The 23,098-nt window shown below is 35.2% G+C and overlaps 9 protein-coding genes and 1 pseudogene across 10 annotated transcripts, besides 1 other annotated feature; 5 read left to right on the forward strand and 5 right to left on the reverse strand.

The window, feature by feature from the left end:
• Positions 1 to 180: 180 nt before the first annotated feature.
• TVAGG3_0253270 (uncharacterized protein) lies at positions 181 to 6,133 on the reverse strand (the record flags this gene model as incomplete). Its single annotated transcript, XM_001313857.1, has 1 exon — positions 198 to 6,101. The coding sequence occupies one exon, from the start codon at positions 6,099 to 6,101 to the stop codon at positions 198 to 200; it is 5,904 nt and encodes a 1,967-aa protein (XP_001313858.1).
• A 535-nt stretch (positions 6,134 to 6,668) lies between these two features.
• Positions 6,669 to 7,636, reverse strand: TVAGG3_0253280 (protein serine/threonine kinase protein; the record flags this gene model as incomplete). Its single annotated transcript, XM_001313858.1, has 1 exon — positions 6,695 to 7,636. The coding sequence occupies one exon, from the start codon at positions 7,634 to 7,636 to the stop codon at positions 6,695 to 6,697; it is 942 nt and encodes a 313-aa protein (XP_001313859.1).
• A 734-nt stretch (positions 7,637 to 8,370) lies between these two features.
• Positions 8,371 to 23,098: part of a mobile genetic element that runs on past the window's edge.
• Positions 9,619 to 12,878, forward strand: TVAGG3_0253300 (annotated as a pseudogene). Its single transcript has one exon. A coding segment is annotated over exon 1 (3,260 nt).
• On the forward strand, positions 16,198 to 16,996 carry TVAGG3_0253310 (uncharacterized protein; the record flags this gene model as incomplete). The annotated part of the gene is made up of 1 exon (XM_051228111.1): positions 16,198 to 16,996. A coding segment is annotated over one exon (799 nt), but the record flags the coding sequence as incomplete, so codon positions are not given.
• TVAGG3_0253320 (uncharacterized protein) lies at positions 17,027 to 17,781 on the forward strand (the record flags this gene model as incomplete). The annotated part of the gene is made up of 1 exon (XM_051228112.1): positions 17,027 to 17,781. A coding segment is annotated over one exon (755 nt), but the record flags the coding sequence as incomplete, so codon positions are not given.
• TVAGG3_0253330 (protein of unknown function, DUF4108 family) lies at positions 18,298 to 18,717 on the forward strand (the record flags this gene model as incomplete). The annotated part of the gene is made up of 1 exon (XM_051228113.1): positions 18,298 to 18,717. The coding sequence occupies one exon, from the start codon at positions 18,298 to 18,300 to the stop codon at positions 18,715 to 18,717; it is 420 nt and encodes a 139-aa protein (XP_051113099.1).
• TVAGG3_0253340 (uncharacterized protein) lies at positions 18,734 to 19,003 on the reverse strand (the record flags this gene model as incomplete). The annotated part of the gene is made up of 1 exon (XM_051228114.1): positions 18,734 to 19,003. A coding segment is annotated over one exon (270 nt), but the record flags the coding sequence as incomplete, so codon positions are not given.
• On the forward strand, positions 19,229 to 20,090 carry TVAGG3_0253350 (protein of unknown function, DUF4106 family; the record flags this gene model as incomplete). Its single annotated transcript, XM_051228115.1, has 1 exon — positions 19,229 to 20,090. A coding segment is annotated over one exon (862 nt), but the record flags the coding sequence as incomplete, so codon positions are not given.
• On the reverse strand, positions 20,688 to 21,143 carry TVAGG3_0253360 (uncharacterized protein; the record flags this gene model as incomplete). Its single annotated transcript, XM_051228116.1, has 1 exon — positions 20,688 to 21,143. One exon carries the CDS (start codon positions 21,141 to 21,143, stop codon positions 20,688 to 20,690), a length of 456 nt encoding a protein of 151 aa, XP_051113102.1.
• Positions 21,605 to 21,988, reverse strand: TVAGG3_0253370 (organellar and viral DNA polymerase type B; the record flags this gene model as incomplete). Its single annotated transcript, XM_051228117.1, has 1 exon — positions 21,605 to 21,988. A coding segment is annotated over one exon (384 nt), but the record flags the coding sequence as incomplete, so codon positions are not given.

Consider the following 23,098-nt stretch of genomic DNA (forward strand, 5'->3'; position numbering starts at 1 on the left):
ATAACTTTTTTTATTTTGTAAAATCTCAGAATTTTAAACGTTAGCAAATTCATGATCTATGGAGTTATAACGATTACAAGCTAATATAACTCCATAATTTAAAGAAGTAACGTAAAGCATCATGTCCACCAACAATTCATTCATATAAAAAAATATAACATTTAATTAAACAAAAATACCGAATTAAATAAAAAAAGTTATTCTTCAGTGGCAGAAGCAATTCTTGCTTTCAAAGATTTTCCAAATCTTGAGTCTGGAGGCTCTCTTCTATTACTTGAAGATGATGTTGATTCCTTATTTTCTGAGTACTCCTCGTCATCCGGATTGAAGTGGGATATGATGGATCTTGTCCTGTACTGGCTCTCTACCGAAACGAGTTCTGTATTCAAAGCTGCCCTGGACAGCAACGGGTTGATTTTGATTCCTCTGTAAGCCTTAGTTCCTTGGTTGATGGAAGACAAAACTGAGAGAACACTTGACTTGAAGCTCTCGACATTCATTGAATTCTGTTCTGCTTTCACTTCCTCGTCCTCCTTTTCTTTTTCCTCAATTATTTCCTCCTCCTCTTCTTCTTCTTCTTTGTTGGCCATGTCGTACAGCAAAATGTCGTCTGAGTCGACTTCTTCGTCAGCGCAGCAACATACGCAGTGGCAGCACTTGCAGTGTGCCTTGCACAGGTAGTATAGAGTGACAATTATCACGATGATTACAATAAGAATGAGGACTATTCCGAGCACAGCACTGAGAACAGAGCCGCTTTTAACAAGGTTGAATGTTATGCAGTCGCCAACAATTAAGATGGCCAAGTTGCTTGATTTAGCGACGATTTCGGCAACATTTTCACTTAATGCAACAAATGGAAGCAGAATGACTTGGAGACCGGCCATTCCAGACATTACAGCAGTTGATGCGATCGCTTTGATCACTGCTGTGGGAACGAAAGATGAAATTAGGAGATAAACAAGTTTCTCAATCATAGAAAATACTTTGCTGAATCTGTTCTTCCTCTTGTACGCGTTGTACAGGTAAGATGCAGCATTCTCGTACTCCATAGCTGCTGTTGCATAACTTGTTTCGATGTCTTTCTCTGACTTTTTCAGTGAAATTTCATCCAAAAACGTATCTTTTCCTTCCTTCTTTAGTTTCTTTACTTCCTTCTTCTTCTCCTCGAGCTGCTTGAGTCTGACATCAATTCTGTAATTGAGATCTATCTCATGAACACCTTTTCTGATCAGCTGGATGAAGAAGATTGGGAATCCGATCGCATAAACAAGTCCGAAAATGAATGAAACAATTGTAACAATTGTCAAGTCGCTTATTGACTTGAAGCAGACCAAATCAGAGAATGCCTTCGAGTGATTGTCTGTGCAAGTGAATGTGTCGACGAAGCTCTTGCAGACCGGGAAGTAGAGAACTGTGAGGATGAAAAGTGCGAATCTCTTCTTGAACTTCATTGCTCTGAACCACATGACAGGGCTGTCGCTGTTCTTGTGATAGTGGTGGCCGAGGTATCCGACAAAGATGCAAATAATCACAGACAGGACGCTCAGAACAGTCATCCATGCGCACTGATTATTTGTTACTTTACTGTGTTGGATCGATGTGTTGATGTCCATCAGAAAAGAGAGGCCGGCGGAGAAAAGCAGCAAGCAGATGAATAGCCACAGAACGTACAGTCGGAACATTTTGTACCGCTTCGTGAACAGCGTGTGCCAGTAGTCTCTGTTCGGTTGGAAATGGTACAGGGAGTAAACTAAAATTGGTATGAAAATATATAAGAAGTATGAAATGTATTGGTACCAGTCGGGAATTTTGATGTCGAGAAGATACTTGAGGAAGCTCAAATCGATGGTAAAGATCCAGCTCAGCCACCAGAAGTACTTGAATATCTCTGGCCAGACAACATATCCGATGAGAGAGATAATCAGTGAAAGAACTTGTTGGAATGTGATGAAAATCTCCCATTTCATCATCATTGTGCCGTATTTAACAGCATATTCTGCAGTAGTTTTGATTGTGTCGATAGTTTGGTTCCTGTCGTCTTTATCGAGGTATTCAGCAGCAACTAAAGCACCGTCAATGATGATGTCCTCTGCTGCAGAACTTCCTGCTGTCTTTCTGATGTTTTTGTCTGCATTCATTCTCTGGTCGATCGTAACGATGTTTCCATCGATAGTCTGAAGATCTGGGACGTTGAGGATGAGCATGTACCTGTACTTGTCGATCTCAGTGCACGGATTGCCTTTGAATGTGATGCTTTTTGGAGAAAGAATCGAAAGAGGGGAAAGGAGGGAAGCGAATTTCTGAGAGTCAATGTTCTTATTCGACAGGTCGATGTCGTGGATGTGGTTCGGGTTGTACCACTGAGTAATCTGCTGGAGATCTTTCAGAGCGTTCAGATCCTTCGATTTCAGAGGGAATGGATTGCCACAGTAGTCGATATCGGCCAGGCCTCTAAGAACTGCACAGATGTAGTCGACATAAAGCAATGGATCCTTCGTGTCGCTTTTGTTTGCCGTACTGAGCCTCATGAAGAGTCTTTCCAAGTTTGGAAGTATCGACAGCTCTTCCCTGATCTCTTCGATTGAATCTATCTCGTTCTCTGAGATATCTAAGTCTCTCAGGTTTTTCAGTTTCTGCAGGCCCTGTTTTGAAAGGTGCCTGATTCTGTTCTTGGAGATATTGAGCGTCGTGAGGTTTGTGCAGCACTGGATGATGGAGAAGTTCATTAGTTTGAGATTTGATATGTAGATTGACTTCGAATTCTGCCACTTCTCCGACTGGTTGTAGAGCAAATACTCTGTTCTGAATGACTCCGCAATTTCTTCGTTTGAAGTTTGGTGCTTGATTATCTCTACTTTGTCATCAATTGTCAGGTAGTGGTCGTTGACTGTCTGCAGATTGTTCCTGACGTCTGCAATCTTCTCGTAAAAAAGAAGGAATTCTTTCCAGTCGCCTTTCTTCTGGCAAATAGGATTGTCATCAACCTTTAGATACTTGAGGTTGTGCAATGTTCCCAAATACGGACAAATAGTGTTGTGGTCGATTTTGTTCTTGGAAATGTCCAAGTACTCCAAGTCGTTGCAGAGGTCCAAGCCGCCGTTTGTTATGCTTTCCGTTGTCAACCTGTTGTCAGACAGATTCAGGTACTTCAGCTTTGGATAATTTCTGAAGTCGAGTGGCCCTGACAAATTGGCAGAACGCAAATCGAGGACTTCATCGTGAGTTTTGTTTCTGTTCAGAACTAAGTCCAAGCAGAACTGATTGAAGTCTGGAATTTTGTCGCTCTTTTGGGAATCTTTGATTTCCAGTGGAAGCAAAAGTTGGTCATCGATCGCAATCAACTTTGAATCGGATTTTGTCAGAGATGGGAAGTGCTTGATGATTATCTGGCGGTAGTTCTTAGTGCAGCACGGATTTCCTGAGCAGCCGAAGTTGATGAGAGAAGGGAGGAAAGTGAGAAGTCCAACAAGAAAAGCCAAATCGTCGAATTTGTTGTTTCTTACGTCTAAAATCTCAAGTTTGTCATTTCCATGAAAACCGAGCATATCTTTGATGTTTTTGATGTTGTTGTTTTTGAGGACGAGTCTCTTCAAGTTCGGAAACTGAGTGATGTCGACATAATCCAGGCCGCAGTTGGAGAGATCGAGTTCGGACACCATCACTTTATCAAATCCGAATGGAATCCTGATCTTTATCGCGAGCTGGAACATGTAGACTCCAAGTTCAGTGCTGTTGATTTTGAATGTTTTCACAATCTTTGGAGGGATGATTTCTGTGTCAACGACACGTAAACTGTCGTTTATTTTTGTTAATCTCTTGATACTTTGGAGCAAGAGAGTTACTTTTGACTCTTTGTTTATGAATGGGTTGTTTCTAAGAGAGATATACTCCAAGTTTTGGATTCTGTCGATGTATGCTCCAACAATCTCTGGTCTTTCCTCAATTTGATTGTAGCTCAAGTCAATCATTTTCAGTTTTATCAGTTTATCAAATCCCAGAGTTGTGATATTTGTTATTTTGTTGTGTGACAGATCGATTTCAACCAAATTGGTGAAATTCTCGAAAGTAAGGAACTCGTTCGTCTTCAATCCGCAGTTTGTCAGTCTGTGCAGTTTGATGATATCTGCCTGTTTGTACTGGCATCCAGGGAGGACTTCACTTGGATTCAGTGAGAGCCACTTTGCAGGACAACTTGCCTGAAGCAGAGCTACGTGAATTCTGTAGACTTCCCTCTGCATATTTGTGAGTCCGATGTCTTTGATGGCTTTCATTCTCTCAGGAACAGTAATTCTCGCTCTGTCGATGGATGACAAGTGTGGGAGCTCTTTGACAAACATTGAGATGATCTGCTTCCTGAACAGTGGATTTCTTATTGAGTTCTTCTTGTTTGTCTTCTCGTAGAGCTCTTCGAAACTGATAACAGATTTGAGTTTATCATCCCAGCAGTCAATGGCAACCATCAGAAACTGCAGATCTTTGAGCTGCCTGATATCATCTTCCATGAGGTTTATCTTGAGGTTCTCGTTGTGGGAGATGTCGAGAAGACGCAGCTTCTTGCAGTTGCTAAGTCCATTGATCTTTTCAAAGCTGTTTCCTCTCAAAATCAAATGTGTTAAATTTGTGAATTTTGAAACATCGAAGTAGTATAAGTTTTTGTTTGGAGCGGAGAAGGAAGTCAATTTCTGGTAGATATTAGGATCCGATTCTATCTGGCGATTACCAATCACTTTGTCAATGGTTCCCTGCATTACAAGATTCGATCTCTGAGAGCTGAAATGGAGGGGATGTGCTTTGGCCATTGAATCTATAAGTTCGTGCAAAGTGGCAGGAATTCCATCAATAGAGGCAAGACCATTCATAGCAGAAGTGCCTTTCAATCTCCTACACTTGTAGATAAGCTGCGATCTGTAGTTTTTGATAGGATTATCGGCAAAAGTGACATGTAATAGGTTCATGCAAAGTTTGAGTGGTTCTATGTCTGCGAATTCCTGGAATTTGTTCTTTGTGAAGTCGCAAGATATAAGGAGCTGACAGTTGACGATGCCACTGTCTGTCAAAGTGGTCAGATCGTTATCAGCCAAGTTCAGTGATTGCAGATTTTTGAAATCATGCAGCAAAACTGATTTCAGACCACAGGATGGAAGAGATAAGTGGCAGATCATCATTGGATCCCATTGCTCAAGATACTTGATCTCTGGAATTTGTTTCATCAGGTAGAGAAACTGGATTTTTTCAATGTTAGCAATGTTATTGAAAGATCTCATTGCCAAAATATGATCTCTGATGGAGATGGAGTGGCCATTGAGGAATGATAAGTTCACGCATGTTGCAGTTAGTTCGTTTCTGGTGTTTTCATCTGATGAAATTGGATTTCTTCGGTAGTCTAAGATAGCTAGAGACTCGTGGCGTTGAGCAAAACGAAGAAGAGTCTCTGACTGCTGGATCTTGTTGTCTGTAACAGTAACAATTCTTAGTTTTGGAAAAGTAATATCTGGTAATTGGTTAATTCCTGTCTTATTTAATGATAAGATCTCGATTTTGGTGAATTTTTGTATTCTTTCAAAAAATCGCGATTGGACAACGCCTTTAATAATTGCATTTTCAAAATTTAACATATAAATTGTTTCGGGCTTCCTGCAAGTATCGATTTCAACAAATTGCGATATAATCTGATCATCATCTAATGTTTCGGGGATAGAATCATCTGGATTTGTTAGAAATGATATTGGTATTTGCATTTTTCCATTTTCTTGAAAATAGGCTCTTTGCCTTTCGAAGTTTTCTGGATTTTCAATTTCTGGTGTGGTACCTTGTATGAATTGTGTTTCAACAATGGTATTTTGAACATCATTATCAACGTCTGGTAGAGGTAGTTCTGAAGCATCTAAGAGAAGCGTATGCTGCATTGGAAACATATTTTCAAATGAAAATGGATATTCGTCAGAAAAGTGTAATTGTGCTGTTGAAGTACTTAATTGTACAAATTTTGAATTATCTGGAAATTCAAATTTTTGTTCTTCGATGAAATCATATTTATCTCGATTGACTACTAGTAAGTTACCTGTAGTTTCGCCAACTACAGATGTTAAAGAAGTCATCTATAAATAATGATATGAATTTCGGAATATTGTAAACTAACTTTGTAAACTTTTGAATATTTTCAAATTGTGTTACATGAGATTTTTGACAAAAAAAATTAAAAATATTGGGTTTTATCATAGAAAATATTACGTGAAGGTTATAAAAGTGACGATCAAAAACGAAACAAAAACTAGTAAGATCATTTAGTTTCGTAGAATTTGATCATTTTCACCGCGTCCGATAATCTTAATTGAGAAGGACTAGCGAGAAGAAATTGAAAACTATCAAATTTTTGAGAGCGAACAATAATATCTAATTCCTCGTGTATTTGTATGTTTGTATTTTTTCTGTTAGTAAAAAAATCTTTTGAGAAGTGATTTACAAAAAAAACTCGGGAAATCTTCTCACTTTGATTTTAGAAAATAATGGTTTGCTAATAATATACTCTTGATCCTATTTAAAAGATAGTTTTGAACACAAAATTTTTATTTCTTGGATCTCTTGCTAAAGGCCAGGAAACGTTTCTTGCTCAGAAGCATCTATTAAAATTAAACGATTGTAAATTGAATGATTGTGTATATTTAAAAAGAAATTTAAGTAATAAACAGTTTTATATAATTTTTGGGATTGCAGCCTTCCGTATAATGGATGGGTTCAATATGCATGATTGGCGTTCAAATTTAGGTTTTGTTGAGGTAGCCACCGAAGGCCTAATAATTTCAGCACTCATTGTATTTCCATTACCGACTAATTTCCTTAGTTTTCTGGCATTTAACGAGCTAAAATAAGGGTGAGCCAACAATTCATCAACAGTTGGCCTCTTTTCAGGTAAAACATCTAAGCATCTGCTAATTATTTGTCTTAATTCTAAATTCCTAACCTTGAATGAGGAGTAAACGCCAGCTTCAATAACGTTGTTCAGTATTTCAGGGTTAGAGGAATAAAATGGATATCTTCTTGTAGCAATATAAAAGAAAGTGACTCCTATGGTCCATATATCAGCTTTGAGAGGATTATAGTGTCTCTTTTTAAGTAATTCTGGAGCCATGAAGTATAATGTCCCTTTATACATGTCATTTGTTAAAGACCCATCATATACTCTGCTTAATCCAAAGTCACATACTTTAAGTCTTCCATATGAATCAATAAGAAAGTTGGATGGTTTAATATCACTATGCGCAATATTTCGATCATGGCATGCTTTAATAGCAATTAAAACTTCATAACAATATTTTTTAATTTGTTGTGAATCAAGATTTGGATTCCCTTTCAAAAAATTTGAAAGATCATTCGGACAATATTCCATTAGCATATATATTTTATTATCAAATTGATATGTTTTGTAGAGATTTATAGTATTCGGGTGATCAATAGATGCCATTATCTCATATTCTTCTTGATTATATCTCTCTTTTGGAATCTTTTTCATTGCGAAGTTTGAATGATATTGTTCACTGTACATAAGATAAATTACACCAAATCCACCTTCTGCAATAATATTTTTGAACTCTAATCCCTGATTTGAAAAGAAAACTTTCTCTTTCTCATCCATAATTTTATTTGAACGGGAAACTTTTTTTTAAATTCAAATTCATTGAATTGAGAATTGAATAGAGGAGTTAAGAACAAAATGACATACATTTATTGTTATTAGAAAAAGAATATGGATAAATCAATAAAGAAAAATTGTGAATGAAAGTATCATGAATATAAATTGTTGTTGATATTGGAAATAATAAAGAAAATATAGCGGATGAGGGGAAAAAGTGAAGATTCAAATCGTTGATTTTGTTAATAAATTGAGAAGTATTTGAATTTTTGATAATTGGATGAAAGATCGAAAATGATTTGATAAAATATGATATATTACCAATAAATAACAAAAGGTATTTTTACATCATGCTCAAATCGAAAATGAAAACACATATTTTGTATTGATACGATAAATAGATATATATGGGATTTTGGCTAATGAAATTGAATAATTGATAGTTGAATTGAAATTCAAGGACGCCAATTGCTTGTTTTCAAATATTCTCTCAATTTATCTAAACGTGCATCTTCAAATTTATAATAACATCTAATTAATTTGATGAAATTTACAATTTATTCGATAAAATATTTTTAACATAGGCATTTGAAAATTATAAAGTCATATGAAAATTAACATTACGGATGCATAAAGAACCAAGATGAAACAATTGTCATATATTTTTTCACAATATAAAATTTTTATTTTTGAGAATTTTCAATAACTTCTTAAATTCAACGGCCAATCTTAATGATAAAAAAAAAAAAAAAAAAAAAGGGAGTGGGGCTTCCAGGGGCTGCGCCCCTTCTAGCCCCCGAAGATGTTTAGTATAAATGAAGTTTTTATTCGGAAAATTGTTAGTCTTCTTGGTCGAAAACATTATATAATGTTTCACTTTTCACAAATTATATATGTTTTCATGTTTTGTCAAGACTTCTTCGTAAATGTTTTGTCAAGACTTCTTCGTAAATGTTTTGTCAAGACTTCTTCGTAAATGTTTTGTCAAGACTTCTTCGTAAATGTTTTGTCAAGACTTCTTCGTAAATGTTTTGTCAAGACTTCTTCGTAAATGTTTTGTCAAGACTTCTTCGTAAATGTTTTGTCAAGACTTCTTCGTAAATGTTTTGTCAAGACTTCTTCGTAAATGTTTTGTCAAGACTTCTTCGTAAATGTTTTGTCAAGACTTCTTCGTAAATGTTTTGTCAAGACTTCTTCGTAAATGTTTTGTCAAGACTTCTTCGTAAATGTTTTGTCAAGACTTCTTCGTAAATGTTTTGTCAAGACTTCTTCTTCGTAAATGTTTTGTCAAGACTTCTTCGTAAATGTTTTGTCAAGACTTCTTCGTAAATGTTTTGTCAAGACTTCTTCGTAAATGTTTTGTCAAGACTTCTTCGTAAATGTTTTGTCAAGACTTCTTCGTAAATGTTTTGTCAAGACTTCTTCGTAAATGTTTTGTCAAGACTTCTTCGTAAATGTTTTGTCAAGACTTCTTCGTAAATGTTTTGTCAAGACTTCTTCGTAAATGTTTTGTCAAGACTTCTTCGTAAATGTTTTGTCAAGACTTCTTCGTAAATGTTTTGTCAAGACTTCTTCGTAAATGAGTGTAAATGACCCAAAAATATATTTTAGGTGAAGAGGTGAGATTTCACCTCTTTTTTCACCTCATTTCTCACCTCTTGAATTTTCATGAAATTTACACCAAAAATATACTACTAGGGTCATTTACGAAGAAATCTCAACAAAGTCTTTACGATGAAATCTTGACAAAGTCTTTACGAAGAAATCTCAACAAAGTCTTTACGAAGAAATCTCAACAAAACATAGACAAGAAAGTTCATGAGAAATTAGATGAAGAAGTCTTAACAAAGTCTTTACGAAGAAATTCATGAAAATTCAAGAGGTGAGAAATGAGGTGAGAAAACAGGTGACATCTCACCTCATATGTCCTTACTGAAAAAGTATGTGTTCCATCTGTCAAAAGCCGCTTTTTAACTTTACTTAAAATGCCACGTAAGCTACGTAAGAATATACATAAGAGGAAGAGAGCATTGAAACATCCAATAGTAAAACTGACACCACAACAACAGTTGCAACAACAAATTATGAATGACCCCACTATGTTGCAACAAATGTCAAGCAACCCTATGCTTTTAAACCGAGTTATTGGTGCACAGAGTGGAGGTTTAAGAGCGGCACTTTTAGCGAAAATGGCAGGCTATGGTGGAGCTGCAGACGGAACAGCTTATAACCCTCAAAGTCAAATGAATTTGAGTTCACTCAAAAATCAAATAACAGATGTCAAAAAGTCAAACATAGACATACAGAAACAAATAAGTGAAAACGAAAAGAAACTAGAATATGACAGACACACAAAGAAACTCAATGAGTTAAACGTAGAGAAAAAGAAGAAAGAAGAACAACTGAAAGAACTAAGTACAGAGGAATATGCAAAAAAAGTGTCAGAAAAGCAGCAGCAGAAGTAGCAAAAATGGAACAAGATGTCATAAATTTGAAAACCATACTACTCGATATAAAGTACTGAAAGATGAAGAGATAAAACAAAAAGCCCTGAAGACATATATGGATAGCGATGAGTATAAAAAAGAAGTTGAAGCAACTGTAAAGGCAGAAAAACTTTTACAGTTGCAAAACCAAACCGTACAGTATGAAAACTTAGCACAAGAAAGTAAAAATAACGACGCAGCCATGCAAAAGGCAATGAAAAGCGCAGAATATATAAAAGCTAACAATGACTGGTTAGATGCCCAAGCCAACGCTAAAGCAGCCCAACTCATAGGGTCAATAAGGACAAAAATACAAGCGGATGAAGACAGTTCAAATGAAGCTTTAACAAATGCTGACTTTAAGAACGCCTTCGAAGCTCTTCATAGTAAGGTGAAACAAGTGAACGACTTCTCATCTGGAAAGAAACTGAAGTCTGAAGGTTTCGACAACGAGTTAAAAGAAGTAGCACAAAATATGACGAAAATAACAGATGCAGCAACGAGACAGGCAGTTCAAAGTGCCTATGACGCCGTTAGAGCAACTGTTGTGAAAAGTCAAGAAAAAGAGTTACAACAGACCAAAACAGACCTAGTAAATGCTTTCTTAAGAACGAAAAGTCAGGTAGGACATTACGCTGCAGATGGAACATATGTGCCAGCTGGTGGAATTTATATACCACCAAACCCTCCAAGAGAAGCACCTGCACCAGGACTACCTAGAACATTTACATCGTCACATGGACACAGACACAGGCATGCACCAAAACCAACACAACAACCAACAGTTCAAAAACCAGCACAGCAACCAACAGTTCAAAATCCAGCACAACAACCAACAGTTCAAAATCCAGCACAACAACAACCACAAACAGAGCAAGGACATAAAAGAAGTAGAGAACAAGGAAACCAAGAATTCTTAAAAATGCTTAAAGAAGAGTGTGGTTTCCCAGATAGTATTGACTTTAGTGACAGATATAAAGAAGCTATTGGAAAGTTCAAGGATGGAAATACTGACCCGAACCTATTTAGCTTTATGGCTCAGCACCAAAACGGATATAATCTCAAACCTGGAAAATACAAGCTCGCTAAGGGATATGATTTAATAGCATATCATCCAAATGACATGGATGAATTTACTCCGAGATATTTGATGTCAGAGCTAAATGACAATTCAACTTTCGTCATGAAACGCGTAAAAAATAGAGACGGAACGAAAGAACAAAAGCTTATGAATGCGGATGACGTAGATAGGGAAATTGTTGAAAACGGTCTCGGAATATATGAAATGCCAGCAGATGAGGTACAAGAAACTCCACAGGAAGAAGTTCAGATACAACCAGACATGGAAGAAATAGTTCAGCAACAACAGCTAGAAGAGCCTGAAGAAACGAACAAGTCCTTCCTTTGGAAACTAACTTCACAGAACTAGATGAAGATTTGGAACAGCCGAAAAATCTTGACCCTCAACAAGAGTATGCGGAGAATATGGAATATTTCCAAGAGTCTAAAAAAAATTCGGCTGACATAGTAGAAGAATATCGAAAAATGTTTGCCGACATACAAAAGACTCCAACACCAGATGAAAATATTCAGCATAGAATGGAAGTACTGAAAGAAAATGTACACAAATACAACAACCCTTTTTACTTACGAGCATTTAACGTTCAATCTTCGGATGAACTCGGTGAAAATAAAAGGTTAAATTTCAAGAAAACATATAGAAATGAAACATTGTTTAAAGTTCATTCAGAACCTAACCAAGATGGAAACAAACCTACTTTTGTTTCTGCAGACGATGGAACTACAATGAGATGGGGTCATAAAGCTAACCCGGATAGGTGGTTCATAAACTTACAACCACAATTCCAAGAAGTTGTAGACGCAATGGAAGTCAATGGTGAACCAGATATAGCTGGTATTTTCAGCGCGGCTTTAATGCCATTGAAAGATATGAAAGATGCAGATATTTTGAACCAGTATGAAATGAACATGGCTGATGGAAATATAACACCTGACGTTCTAGAACATTTATCTCAAAGAACTACACAGAACCATAGAGATGGTATATTTGGTGAAGAGTTTAGAAAGAAAGTTAGGGAGGGAGAAGGAAGAGAACCTATTGTACATGACCTTGCAAACGAAAGTTTACAAAATGTCATAAAAACTTACTTTGCAGACAATGAACTGAGAAGGATGAATATTTAAGAAAACTCAAATGGACAGTACCAAATGAAATGTTAGTATTGAAAAACATGTTCCTTGACAAAATAAAACCAACTACAGAAATAAACGACGCAAGACTGAAAGATTGGGTAAAAGCTTTCCCATTCACAAAAGATATAGTTGGTAACATGGAAAGAAAACCAGAATGGCTACAAAAACATATATTTGGAAACGAGCTTATTCCATATGGACAGGCACTGTTTGAAGCGCTTGAACCGGAAACTCAGGAAAGAGTCATGCAAACAATACGCGAAGACTCAAATACAGACTATGACAAACTCTTTCTAGGATATAGGTTACCTGAGATGGGCGACCAGAGCCCAAAGGCAAAAAGGACATGGGAAATTTGCAAAATACTAGATGAACATGAGGCAAAGATGCAACAACTTGAAGCAGAGGGCAAGTTACCAAAGCGACACCAAAGAAGAAGAGTTGTAGAAAGTAGTGAAGAAGTAACTTCATCTAGTGAAAGTAGTGGCAATGAAGGAAAAAGAAGAGTTAAAAACTCAGTCAGGAAGAAAGTTCATCGTCAATGAGTGTAAATGACCCAAAAATATATTTTAGGTGAAGAGGTGAGATCTCACCTGTTTTTTCACCTGTTTTCTCACCTCTCAACAAAACATATACGATGAAGTTTGACAAAACATTGACGAAGAAAGTTCATCGTCAATGAGTGTAAATGACCCAAAAATATATTTTAGGTGAAGAGGTGAGATCTCACCTGTTTTCTCACCTCTTTTCTCACCTCATTTCTAACCTCTTTTCTCACCTCATTTCTAACCTCTCAACAAAACATATACGATGAAGTCTTGACAAAACATATACGAAGAAGTCTTAACAAAGTCTTTACGAAGAAATTCATGAAAATTCAACGGGTGAGAAAAGAGGTGAGAAATGAGGTGAGATCTCACCTCTTCACCTAAAATATATTTTTGGGTCATTTACACTCATTTACGAAGAAGTCTTAACAAAACATAGACAAGAAAGTTCATGAGAAATTAGATGAAGAAATCTTAACAAAACATAGACAAGAAAGTTCATGAGAAATTAGATGAAGTCTCAACAAAGTCTTTACGAAGAAGTCTCAACAAAGTCTTTACGAAGAAATTCATGAAAATTCAACGGGTGAGAAAAGAGGTGAGAAATGAGGTGAGATCTCACCTCTTCACCTAAAATATATTTTTGGGTCATTTACGATGAAATCTTAACAAAGTCTTTACGATGAAGGAAAAAGAAGAGTTAAAAACTCAGTCAGGAAGAAAGTAAAGCTTGGTCGGAGTGGGTTCTATTATGACAAATAAATCCAACTATTCTATATTTTTACCCATATGAAATGTACGCCGCTCAGAATATAACGCCAACAGTTTTGGATGCCATGAACGGAAATGTTTCCGAATGGTATAACGAATGCGACAATGCCATTAGAAGGTCAGAAATAGTTCTGGAACTTACGAATATACAACTGCTTTTCTTATGGAAACGTAGGTGAGTTTGGAGAAGGTTCTTCAACAACAGTAGATATTGCTTGCGACAGGTTTCATATTATTTCTATTGACAACTCATTCTTATACGTGGAACAAGACATTGAAATAAAACCTTCTGCCAAGTTGTCTGACAAGAAAGGTTGCAATGGAATTTTCTATGTCGGATACCAATATGCTCCAGAAGTTTTCATGGGATATAAGAATATATTCTAACTCTGATTTAGTTCAAACAGTAACATGGGCAAACTATGAATGGTTCGCTTTGAGAAACTCAGTACAACCACAAGCTAGAGAACAAACAGACCAGTATGCAACTATTGAGAAAATAAGAAGACTTGACCCTAACGTTCCAGGAGTTTATGTTAACCTTTCTGGACAAACTGCAGCAGCAGTAACCAAAGTAAAATTGAAACTTAGAGTTCCTTTGTCATCTTTCCTCATCTTCAGGTTTTTAAGATACTTGCCAAACTGGGCAGGAAAAATTTCTATCGAACTTACTCCAAGCAAAAATAACTTAGTCATTGCACCAACACAAGACCCATTCACTCTTACAGACGTAAAGGGAGCAAATCAAACGTCATTCGCCGAATTTTGCAAAGATAAGGTTGACTTAGACTTTGGTTTCTCAAACTTCAACACTGAAGTAAACTATTATTTCAATGCTGCTGGAACTGCTTGGGACCCAGTTAAGTTCACATGCGAAAAATTTGAATGCAAGAGAATAGAAAGCAGACTTGCAGTCTATATGTTGGACCCAGATATTTCAAATGCTTTAGCTGCCAAATATATTGCAGTTCCACTTATGTTCCCTATACACCAAATATCTGTCAAAGACTTTGCAGGTGAAGTTGGAAACCAAAGTGCTGACCCAGGTGCAAGAACAGATATTGCTTTAACAACTGCAATGAAAACATGCAGATACTATGTTTGTACTGTTCAGACGAACTATAAATGACTATTCTTGTTTCTACACACCTGGTATTAAATATCATATAAACATAGATGGCAAATACTATCCAAGAGAAGAATATTCTACAGTTGAGGATATGAGGTCAATACAAACTTGACATTAGATGCTATGAACTTTAACAACAACTTCACAACAACCATTAACCCTGAAATGCAAAGTTCTATTATGCCATATGTGAAAGTATGGACCCATACAGAGCTCAAAAAACTCAATATCAAATGGAGACCGTTCAAACTTTTGGCTTGGCATTCCATTTGCTGACTCAGAAGACTTTATGGGTGGTATTTCAACTGTTGGTACAGTTCAAATACAATATACTGGTGACAGAGACGGTCCAGATGAACTGAGAGCAAAGAAGTTTACAAAAACCAATAGCACTTTTCACGGAAGATGCTCTTTTGAAGATTCGTTCGATGAAACCTGCTGGGGCTCCTCAGATTGGCAATAACGACAGCTTCCATCGAGCAGATTTTGGCCAGCAGGTCAGTAAGTTGTTCTTGAAACTGACTTCTCTCCGTCAAATATTGACAGTACGCAGTTTTGACATAATATTGTATTATAAACTTTCCTTTAGTAATATCTGTAAGTTTTGAAGTTATATTTTTGTCTGCTTCAAGAACTTTCACCATCTCGGTTATACCTTTCTTTGCTTATGAAAATAATATAGGTTCAGCAAAGACTGCTATTCTATAACATTTACCATTGTTTGTATAAAGAACTATTCTGTCAATGTATTTGTATTGTTTGTGTGTGTAAACTTTGTTCTGCTTCAATTCGAAGAGATACTCGAATACGTCCATCTTTTTATTCTAAGTAAAATGTCATTCCGAAAAATAGAAGCGTAAGTGTTTCAAAAAGGTTTAATGGCGGTGGCAGATGTGAAGTTAAATTCACCAAACTCAAACAAACAGTCAAAGTGTTGTTGTCAATGTCAAAGAAAGAGATGTTGAAGTGGGGAAACCATACGAAGACGAAGATGGTATAACAATAGTTCCTGTAAAAGAACCAACATACACCTGAAGTTAGCAGAGACTTAAGTTCTGTTGCAGATATTCGAATGACTACAAGCAACTTAAAGACAAACTTAAAACTCAGGAGAAGATTTGTCAAGCTTTGGGTATAATGTTAAACTTGGTTGAGCACAACCCTGTAAAAGTGAACTCATATGTCATCGCACCTCATGAAATTTTGAAAGAACTATTGAAACTTTTGACAGAGGCAGACGATATAAACATCAAAGAAATAGAACCGACGTTAGTTGCTGTGGTGTTTCATATAATGTCATTGACAAGATATACGTTATGAAAGGAGGTGAAACGTTGAACTTAAAGTATAGTTTCCCAGACGTCATAAAAATATTTGACGACCACAACATTTCATTAAAATTTATTTGCTAAGTAAATGGCAGAAGACATAATGGTTTATACTATTACGACTAAAAACCCTGAGTCATATAATTCTATAACAACAAACTTACAAAGTCCTCAAGGACGATATTGTAAACTAACCTTAAACACAATGACGACTAAAGCCTGTTTTGCTCTTTTGACACCAGAAGATTTTATTGTTGTGAATGGTAAAAAATACTCCTTTGAAGATACTTACTCAGATATACCACCAACAGGTTTTGTTGACTTATTTAATACTTTAAGGACGAGTGTAACATGTGCTGCAACTAGAGCAGGTTTCATTATGTTTGGATGTCCGACTGAGTTTACTATAAACAATATGAGCTATAATACAAAACTTATTTCTGGTTTTTACTACCAACAGTTTCCTATAACAGGAAAAGGTGTCATACAAGGAATGTCTATTCCATTGACATTAAGCACACCAATCTTATATATTGTTTCAAACTTAGGTTCAAAGTGTTATTCGAATGTCGACAGAAACTATTATGACCAAAAGATACTTATGCGTATAAACAATACTTTCTCTGCTGGTTTGCCTATTGTTCATTCGAATGCAGAATTTTCAACCTTAGTGAACTCAAACACTTTGGCAAGTATAACGTTGACATTAGTTGACGCAAACTTTGTTCCTGTAAAACTTTTATGTCCTATGTATTTGTCAATGACGGCAGAAAGTTTCGAATTGGAAGATGCAACCGGTGAAAGTATTGTATTACAAGAACAACTTCAACAACAAATAGCTCAAGAACAACAAATGCAACAAATGGAACAAACAAAGTCAAGAATAAAAAAATAATATTTTTTTTATTTTTATAAAAATGTACAGAATAGATGTTTCAGATTTTTATGACTTCCAAGCATTCAGAAATATGTGTCCATTTAGAGACTATAACAAAGCAGTCGAGAATTTGAAACGTTTAGTCATTTATGTTGACTCTGCCCCAGAATGTTATGTCATGAAAGAATGGGATGTTGTCTTTAACAAACCAAGAGCAACAATAGTGTCTGAACAAGAATGTAGACAGAAACTTAAGAAAATAAAAGTTGTACAAGTTGGAATGAAGATGTTAGATGCTTGGGATATCTTATTGTCAAAGTTAGAAGATTTTTCAGTTCGAGGTATAAAGTTTTATACACCTTCTCCAAACTTCTATTCTATCTTCACTGGATATAAATACGAACAAGTAGAATGGAAAGAAAATATTATAGAAGCTTGGTTAGACCATGTCAAAGAAATTATATGCAATGGAAACGAAAGAGTCTATGAGTATATCTTATGTTGGTTTGCAAACATCTTACAACATCCAAGTGCTAAAAATGAAACTGCTCTCATTATAATTGGAAAACAAGGAACTGGTAAGAACACATTCTTTACAGATATTTTGTGCAAACTATTAGAGGGCTATTCGAATCCGAATATGACAAACTTAGAAAACATCTGCGGTAAATTTAACTCTTCAATTGAGAATATGAAACTTATAGTTTGCAATGAACTTCAAAGTATAGATACAACAAAAATTTTGAACTCAGATGCTTTGAAGAGTCTTATAACAGACAAAGTTGGAGTTGTTGAAAGAAAATATAAAGACCAAAGAGTTTGTGAAAATGTTGCAAACTTCGTCATGGTTTCAAACAATGCCGTTCCGATGAAGTTAGAAAGTTCTGACAGAAGATATGTAGTTGTCAGAACGTCAGAAGCTCATATGCAAGATACAGAATATTTTGACGACTTAGCAGAAACTTTGACACCTAACTTTTACAACCACTTGTTCTCATATTTCATGACATTAGATATTTCTAAGTTCAATCCAAGACAAATTCCATATACCGAAGAGAGACAAACATTGTTAGAAGCAAACAAGAGTGTATATGAACTGTTCATAGAAGAAAGCGACTTTGAGTGTTTAGATGAAAGGTCATTGTACGATGAATATAAACAATATTGCCAAGAGTATGGTTATATGACAGCGTCTAAACGAACATTCTTGGCAAATGTCAAAAATCTTTTAGATGTTCAGAACGGCGTATATACAAAGAAAAATTTTTCTGAGTAAATTTTAAAAAAATATTTTTTTATCCGATAGAAAAGATGGCAAAATTCATCTCAGTAAACAAGTACATGACAGAAGTCAAAGAAGAACTAGACCCATTCGCATATTTGAATGTTTACTTCTACCATTTTGAAAAGTCTACATTTGACAAAGTTTGGAACATCGAACCAGTTAAGTTTGCTATTGTGACTAAAAATGGTGCGAAATTTGAAGACTTAGACATTGACGGTATGTTGACAGTCAAAGAAAATTTTGACAGAAAGTTCTCAAAACTCGAAGAAGGCAAAGCATACAAACTTGTTATACCTTATGAACCAAAGAAAGCAGACGACTATGAATATTATGAGTCTAAGATAGTTGAAGTTCAAGGTAAATTGGGTAAAAAGATTTTAGAGTCTAAGCCAGTGTTTGCCCCTAAAGAGGAAGAGAACATTGACATTGACCCAGAAATGTTCTAAAAATAAAATTTTATTTTTACATGTCATATCTCCCCTTCTCTGGAACTGGTTCAGGTTCTTTCTTCTCTTCTTCTACTTTCTTTTCTTTCTTTTCTCTCTTCTTCTTCTTCTTCTCTGGTGGAGTTATGTCAAATTTGGCGCAACCATATTTATGTAAAAGTTCTTTGTCCTTTAATAGCTCTTCTATTCTGTTTTCTATTTCATCTTCAAGAACAGCGCATGTGTCTTCTTTGCATTCTAAGAAGTTTTGTTGGACTTCATCTTTCCAAGAGGCGTCATCTCTGTCAACAAGTCTGTCATTGACAAATTTTAAGACTTCTCTGCCTAATGTTTTATGGTTCTTGTCATATTCCCAGAAACAGAACTTTAGAACAAATTCACCTTTCTTGTTTACACTATGTAAGATTTTATGGTCGACAGAAGTTTTAGAGTCAAAAAGCTTGTCTCGAATATAGATAGCGAAATCACTAGACATTTTCTAAAAGATAAAAATTTTAATTTTTCTAAAAATATGTTAGAAAAAAAGTTTGCTGACATTGACAAGAAATTTGAGAATGTTTTAAACAAGAACAAGAGGAAGTTAGAAAATGCTCAGATAAAACCCATACATGAAAAGTTCTTATTTGCTCAGAATGGTATAACAGGTCTAATCGCACCACCTGGGTCGGGTAAGACTTTCACTTATCTTAAAATGGCTGCACAACAACAAGAACTAGATGAGAAGAACCCATTCTATGAGTTAGTTGTTATTTGTAGTACTTCTGGTCAATTTGACCAAACCGTCAATTCGTTCAAAGATATTATAAAGAAGTCTAAGTTAGTATGTATAAAGGATACTGAGTTGTTAGATTGGATAAAGAAGTACCAAAGAAGAGTTTTGAAGTATAATGCTATAAATGAGTATATAAATTCGAAGTTTAAAGACCCTAATGAGGAAATGCAGAGAATATTAGAGAAGAAACACTTCAGAAACAAACAGAAAGAGATAGAATACATTTCGAAGAAATTGCAATCTTACGATTGGAAGACATACCCTCATAGATGTCTTCTTATCTTAGATGACTTTGCTTCTCATCCTTTGTTAAAGAACAGAGAACAAGACATGTGTCGAATTCTTAAGAAGCTCAGACACTTTAACATCTCAGTTGTCATTTGTGTACAGACAGCAAAGAGTTTAAGTAAGGATGTTAAAAGAATACTTACTGACATTATACTTTTCCCCGGATTGTCCGAAGACGATTTCATGGAACTTATGAAAGAGTCCATGGCAGGTAAGTTTGACAGACATGAACTATGGGAGAAGTACAAAGTCATACAAGACCCTCATACTTCTTTCAGAATTCATATCTACGCAAACAAAGTTCAAATTGTAAAAAGTCAAGCGTAAAAATGTAAGTGTTTGAGTCTTAGTCTGTTGTGGTGCTGGGGCTGTCGGTTCTTCTGGCTTTGGAATGGACTCGGTTGGTGGTACGTCGGACATTGTCTTGAAACAATAAAAGACTTGTCTTGAAAAAGTAAAAGACTTGTCTTGAAACAATAAAAGACTTGTCTTGAAAAAGTAAAAGACTTGTCTTGAAAAAGTAAAAGACTTGTCTTGAAAAAGTAAAAGACTTGTCTTGAAAAAGTAAAAGACTTGTCTTGAAAAAGTAAAAGACTTGTCCTGAAAAAGTACGGGTATCGTCTTCAATCAAGACCACTGTTCTCAAATTTGAGAACTTTACACCAAAAAATTTCTTGAAAAAGTAAAAGACTTGTCTTGAAAAAGTAAAAGACTTGTCTTGAAAAAGTAAAAGACTTGTCTTGAAAAAGTAAAAGACTTGTCTTGAAAAAGTAAAAGACTTGTCTTGAAAAAGTAAAAGACTTGTCTTGAAACAATGACCGACATAGACCCAGAAGGATTTGACAAGCCAATTTACCATCTAGAGCTACTTGAGCCATCTGAAGTCAAGCTTGAAAAATAAAGAGTTCATCTACCCTACTTGTTTGAAGTTGTCAAAATACTCTGTTATTTTTTCCTTTAACAATGGCAAATCTTCTTTGAAGGTAAGTATTGTACAACCTTTCATATCATAGTGTGTTTGAGGTAACGTATCTTGAACTATTTGTTTCACATCTTCATTTGGGGTCATTGAAATCGGTAAGTTTTCGCGATAGAACCAATTTCTGTCAGATTTGTAAATCTTAGCAAGGTCGTAAAAGCTTTTGTTGTTTCTTCTGACTAAATGCAACATAACCATATCTTTATCTTCTTCATTTTCCATCTCTTCAGTATAAATCATATACTTATAGTTCTTTTCCTTTCCTTTTGGTACCGAACGTGGTATTCTTTTCTGAAGGCTTTTGTCTTTTGCTTCAATGACTTCATCTTTTGCTTGAAGTTTCTTTTCCATCTCTTCACGTTCTTGTCTATGAATTTCGTCTAACATCATGAAAATATAACAAGCATAACGAGGTGAAGCCCACATTGCAACAGCATTTACAAGAAGTCTATGTACATAATATCCTCTTAAATTTATTGGCAAATTTTTACGATTTTCATACGGAATCTCATTCCTCGGTTTTTCGAGGGAAGCAAACATATGAGGAAATTCTTCTAAAAGTTCTTTTGTCTGTTGGTTTTCAAACCAATGATATGCTTGCTTTGTAGAACGAAGAGCATTCAAAATACTTTGCATTTGGTACATATCGTCTTTGACCGAACGAATGAGACGGAGTTGTTTTGTAAACTGTATGTACTCGTATTCTTCATTTATAGCTTCATGGACTATAACTGTTGTTGTGTTCTCTGTTGTTGACATATCTGTCTTTATATTCCGGATAAAAAAATAAAAAAAATAAAAATAACTTTATTTTTTCTATCTTTCACAAAAGACCAAAAATAAACGCTTTACATGTATTTTTCAGCAACTTCGTCAAATAATTTTATAGCTTTATCTATCTCATCTACTTCAAACGTTTCTTTACCTTTTATGGGAGCACCATATATTTTCTCAAACTTTTCAAGTAGTTCTGTTTCTGCAGCTCTCATATCATTAGCAAACACAACCTTGACTCTATTGACTGTACTGTCATATCTTTGAGTTATATTATATGTTCTTCCTATCTTATATCTCTTTGTATTGAAGTCCTTCGGTTTCTGAATGATGTAAAGTAAGCCTTCACTGCAACGTTCCGTATCGAATGAACCATATGTTATGAAGTTATATCCAACAACTGGGTCTAACCATAACAAAACTATTGGTATAAGACTTTTGTCGATGAGATATGCTGTAGTTCCATAGAATCTTACCGATATCATAAGCTCAGGATTTCTTGTCAAAATTTTCTGACTAGAAGCAATTCCAACCCAATGCCATGTTTTCTTTCCAGATGGAGATATAATGTCTGACAAAGAATATTTGTTGTATTTCTTTGAGTATCTTACGTTTAAATCACCTATTCTAACCAATTTGGTGTCATTGTCTATCTTTTTTGTTTCAAACTCAATGTTTGTCATTTCTGTTCTTACATACAAAATAAAAAAAATATTTTATAAAAAACTAACTTTATTTTTTCTGTCTTAAGGAAATTCATGAAATTTGGTCATTTTTCAGCAAAAATATATTTTAGGTGAAGAGGTGACATCTCACCCGTTTTCTCACCTGTTTCTCACCTCATGAATTTTCATGATTTCTTCGTATATGTTTTGTCAAGACTTCATCGTACATTCTTTGTCATGATTTCATCGAAACTAAACGTATATGTTTTGTCAAGACTTCTTCGTAATGAGCGTAAATCAGACAAAAATAATGTTTAGGTGAAGAGGTGACATCTCACCCGTTTTCTCACCTGTTTTCTCACCTCAGTTATTTTATAAGCGTTTTACATGGTAAACGTTATTTTTTAAATTTTGTGAAAACTCAACGGTTTGACACAAGCCCTAAAAATTATTTTACTCAGAATTTTGTTGCTGAATTCAGCAAAAAATAATGTTTAGGTGAAGAGGTGAGATGTCACCTGTTTTTTCACCTGTTTTCTCACCCTAGTTATTTTATAAACGTTTCACATGGTAAACGTTATTTTTTTAAATTTTGTGAAAACTCAACGGTTTGACACAAGCCCTAAAAATTATTTTACTCAGAATTTTGTTGCTGAATTCAGCAAAAAATAATGTTTAGGTGAAGAGGTGAGATTTCACCTGTTTTTTCACCTCTTTTCTCACCTGTTATTTTATAAGCGTTTTACATGGTAAACGTTATTTTTTTAAATTTTGTGAAAACTCAACGGTTTGACACAAGCCCTAAAAATTATTTTACTCAGAATTTTGTTGCTGAATTCAGCAAAAAATAATGTTTAGGTGAAGAGGTGAGATTTCACCTGTTTTTTCACCTCTTTTCTCACC

The sequence above is a fragment of the Trichomonas vaginalis genome, chromosome IV (genome assembly GCF_026262505.1).
Source record: "Trichomonas vaginalis G3 chromosome IV, whole genome shotgun sequence".
Classification (NCBI taxonomy): domain Eukaryota; phylum Parabasalia; order Trichomonadida; family Trichomonadidae; genus Trichomonas; species Trichomonas vaginalis.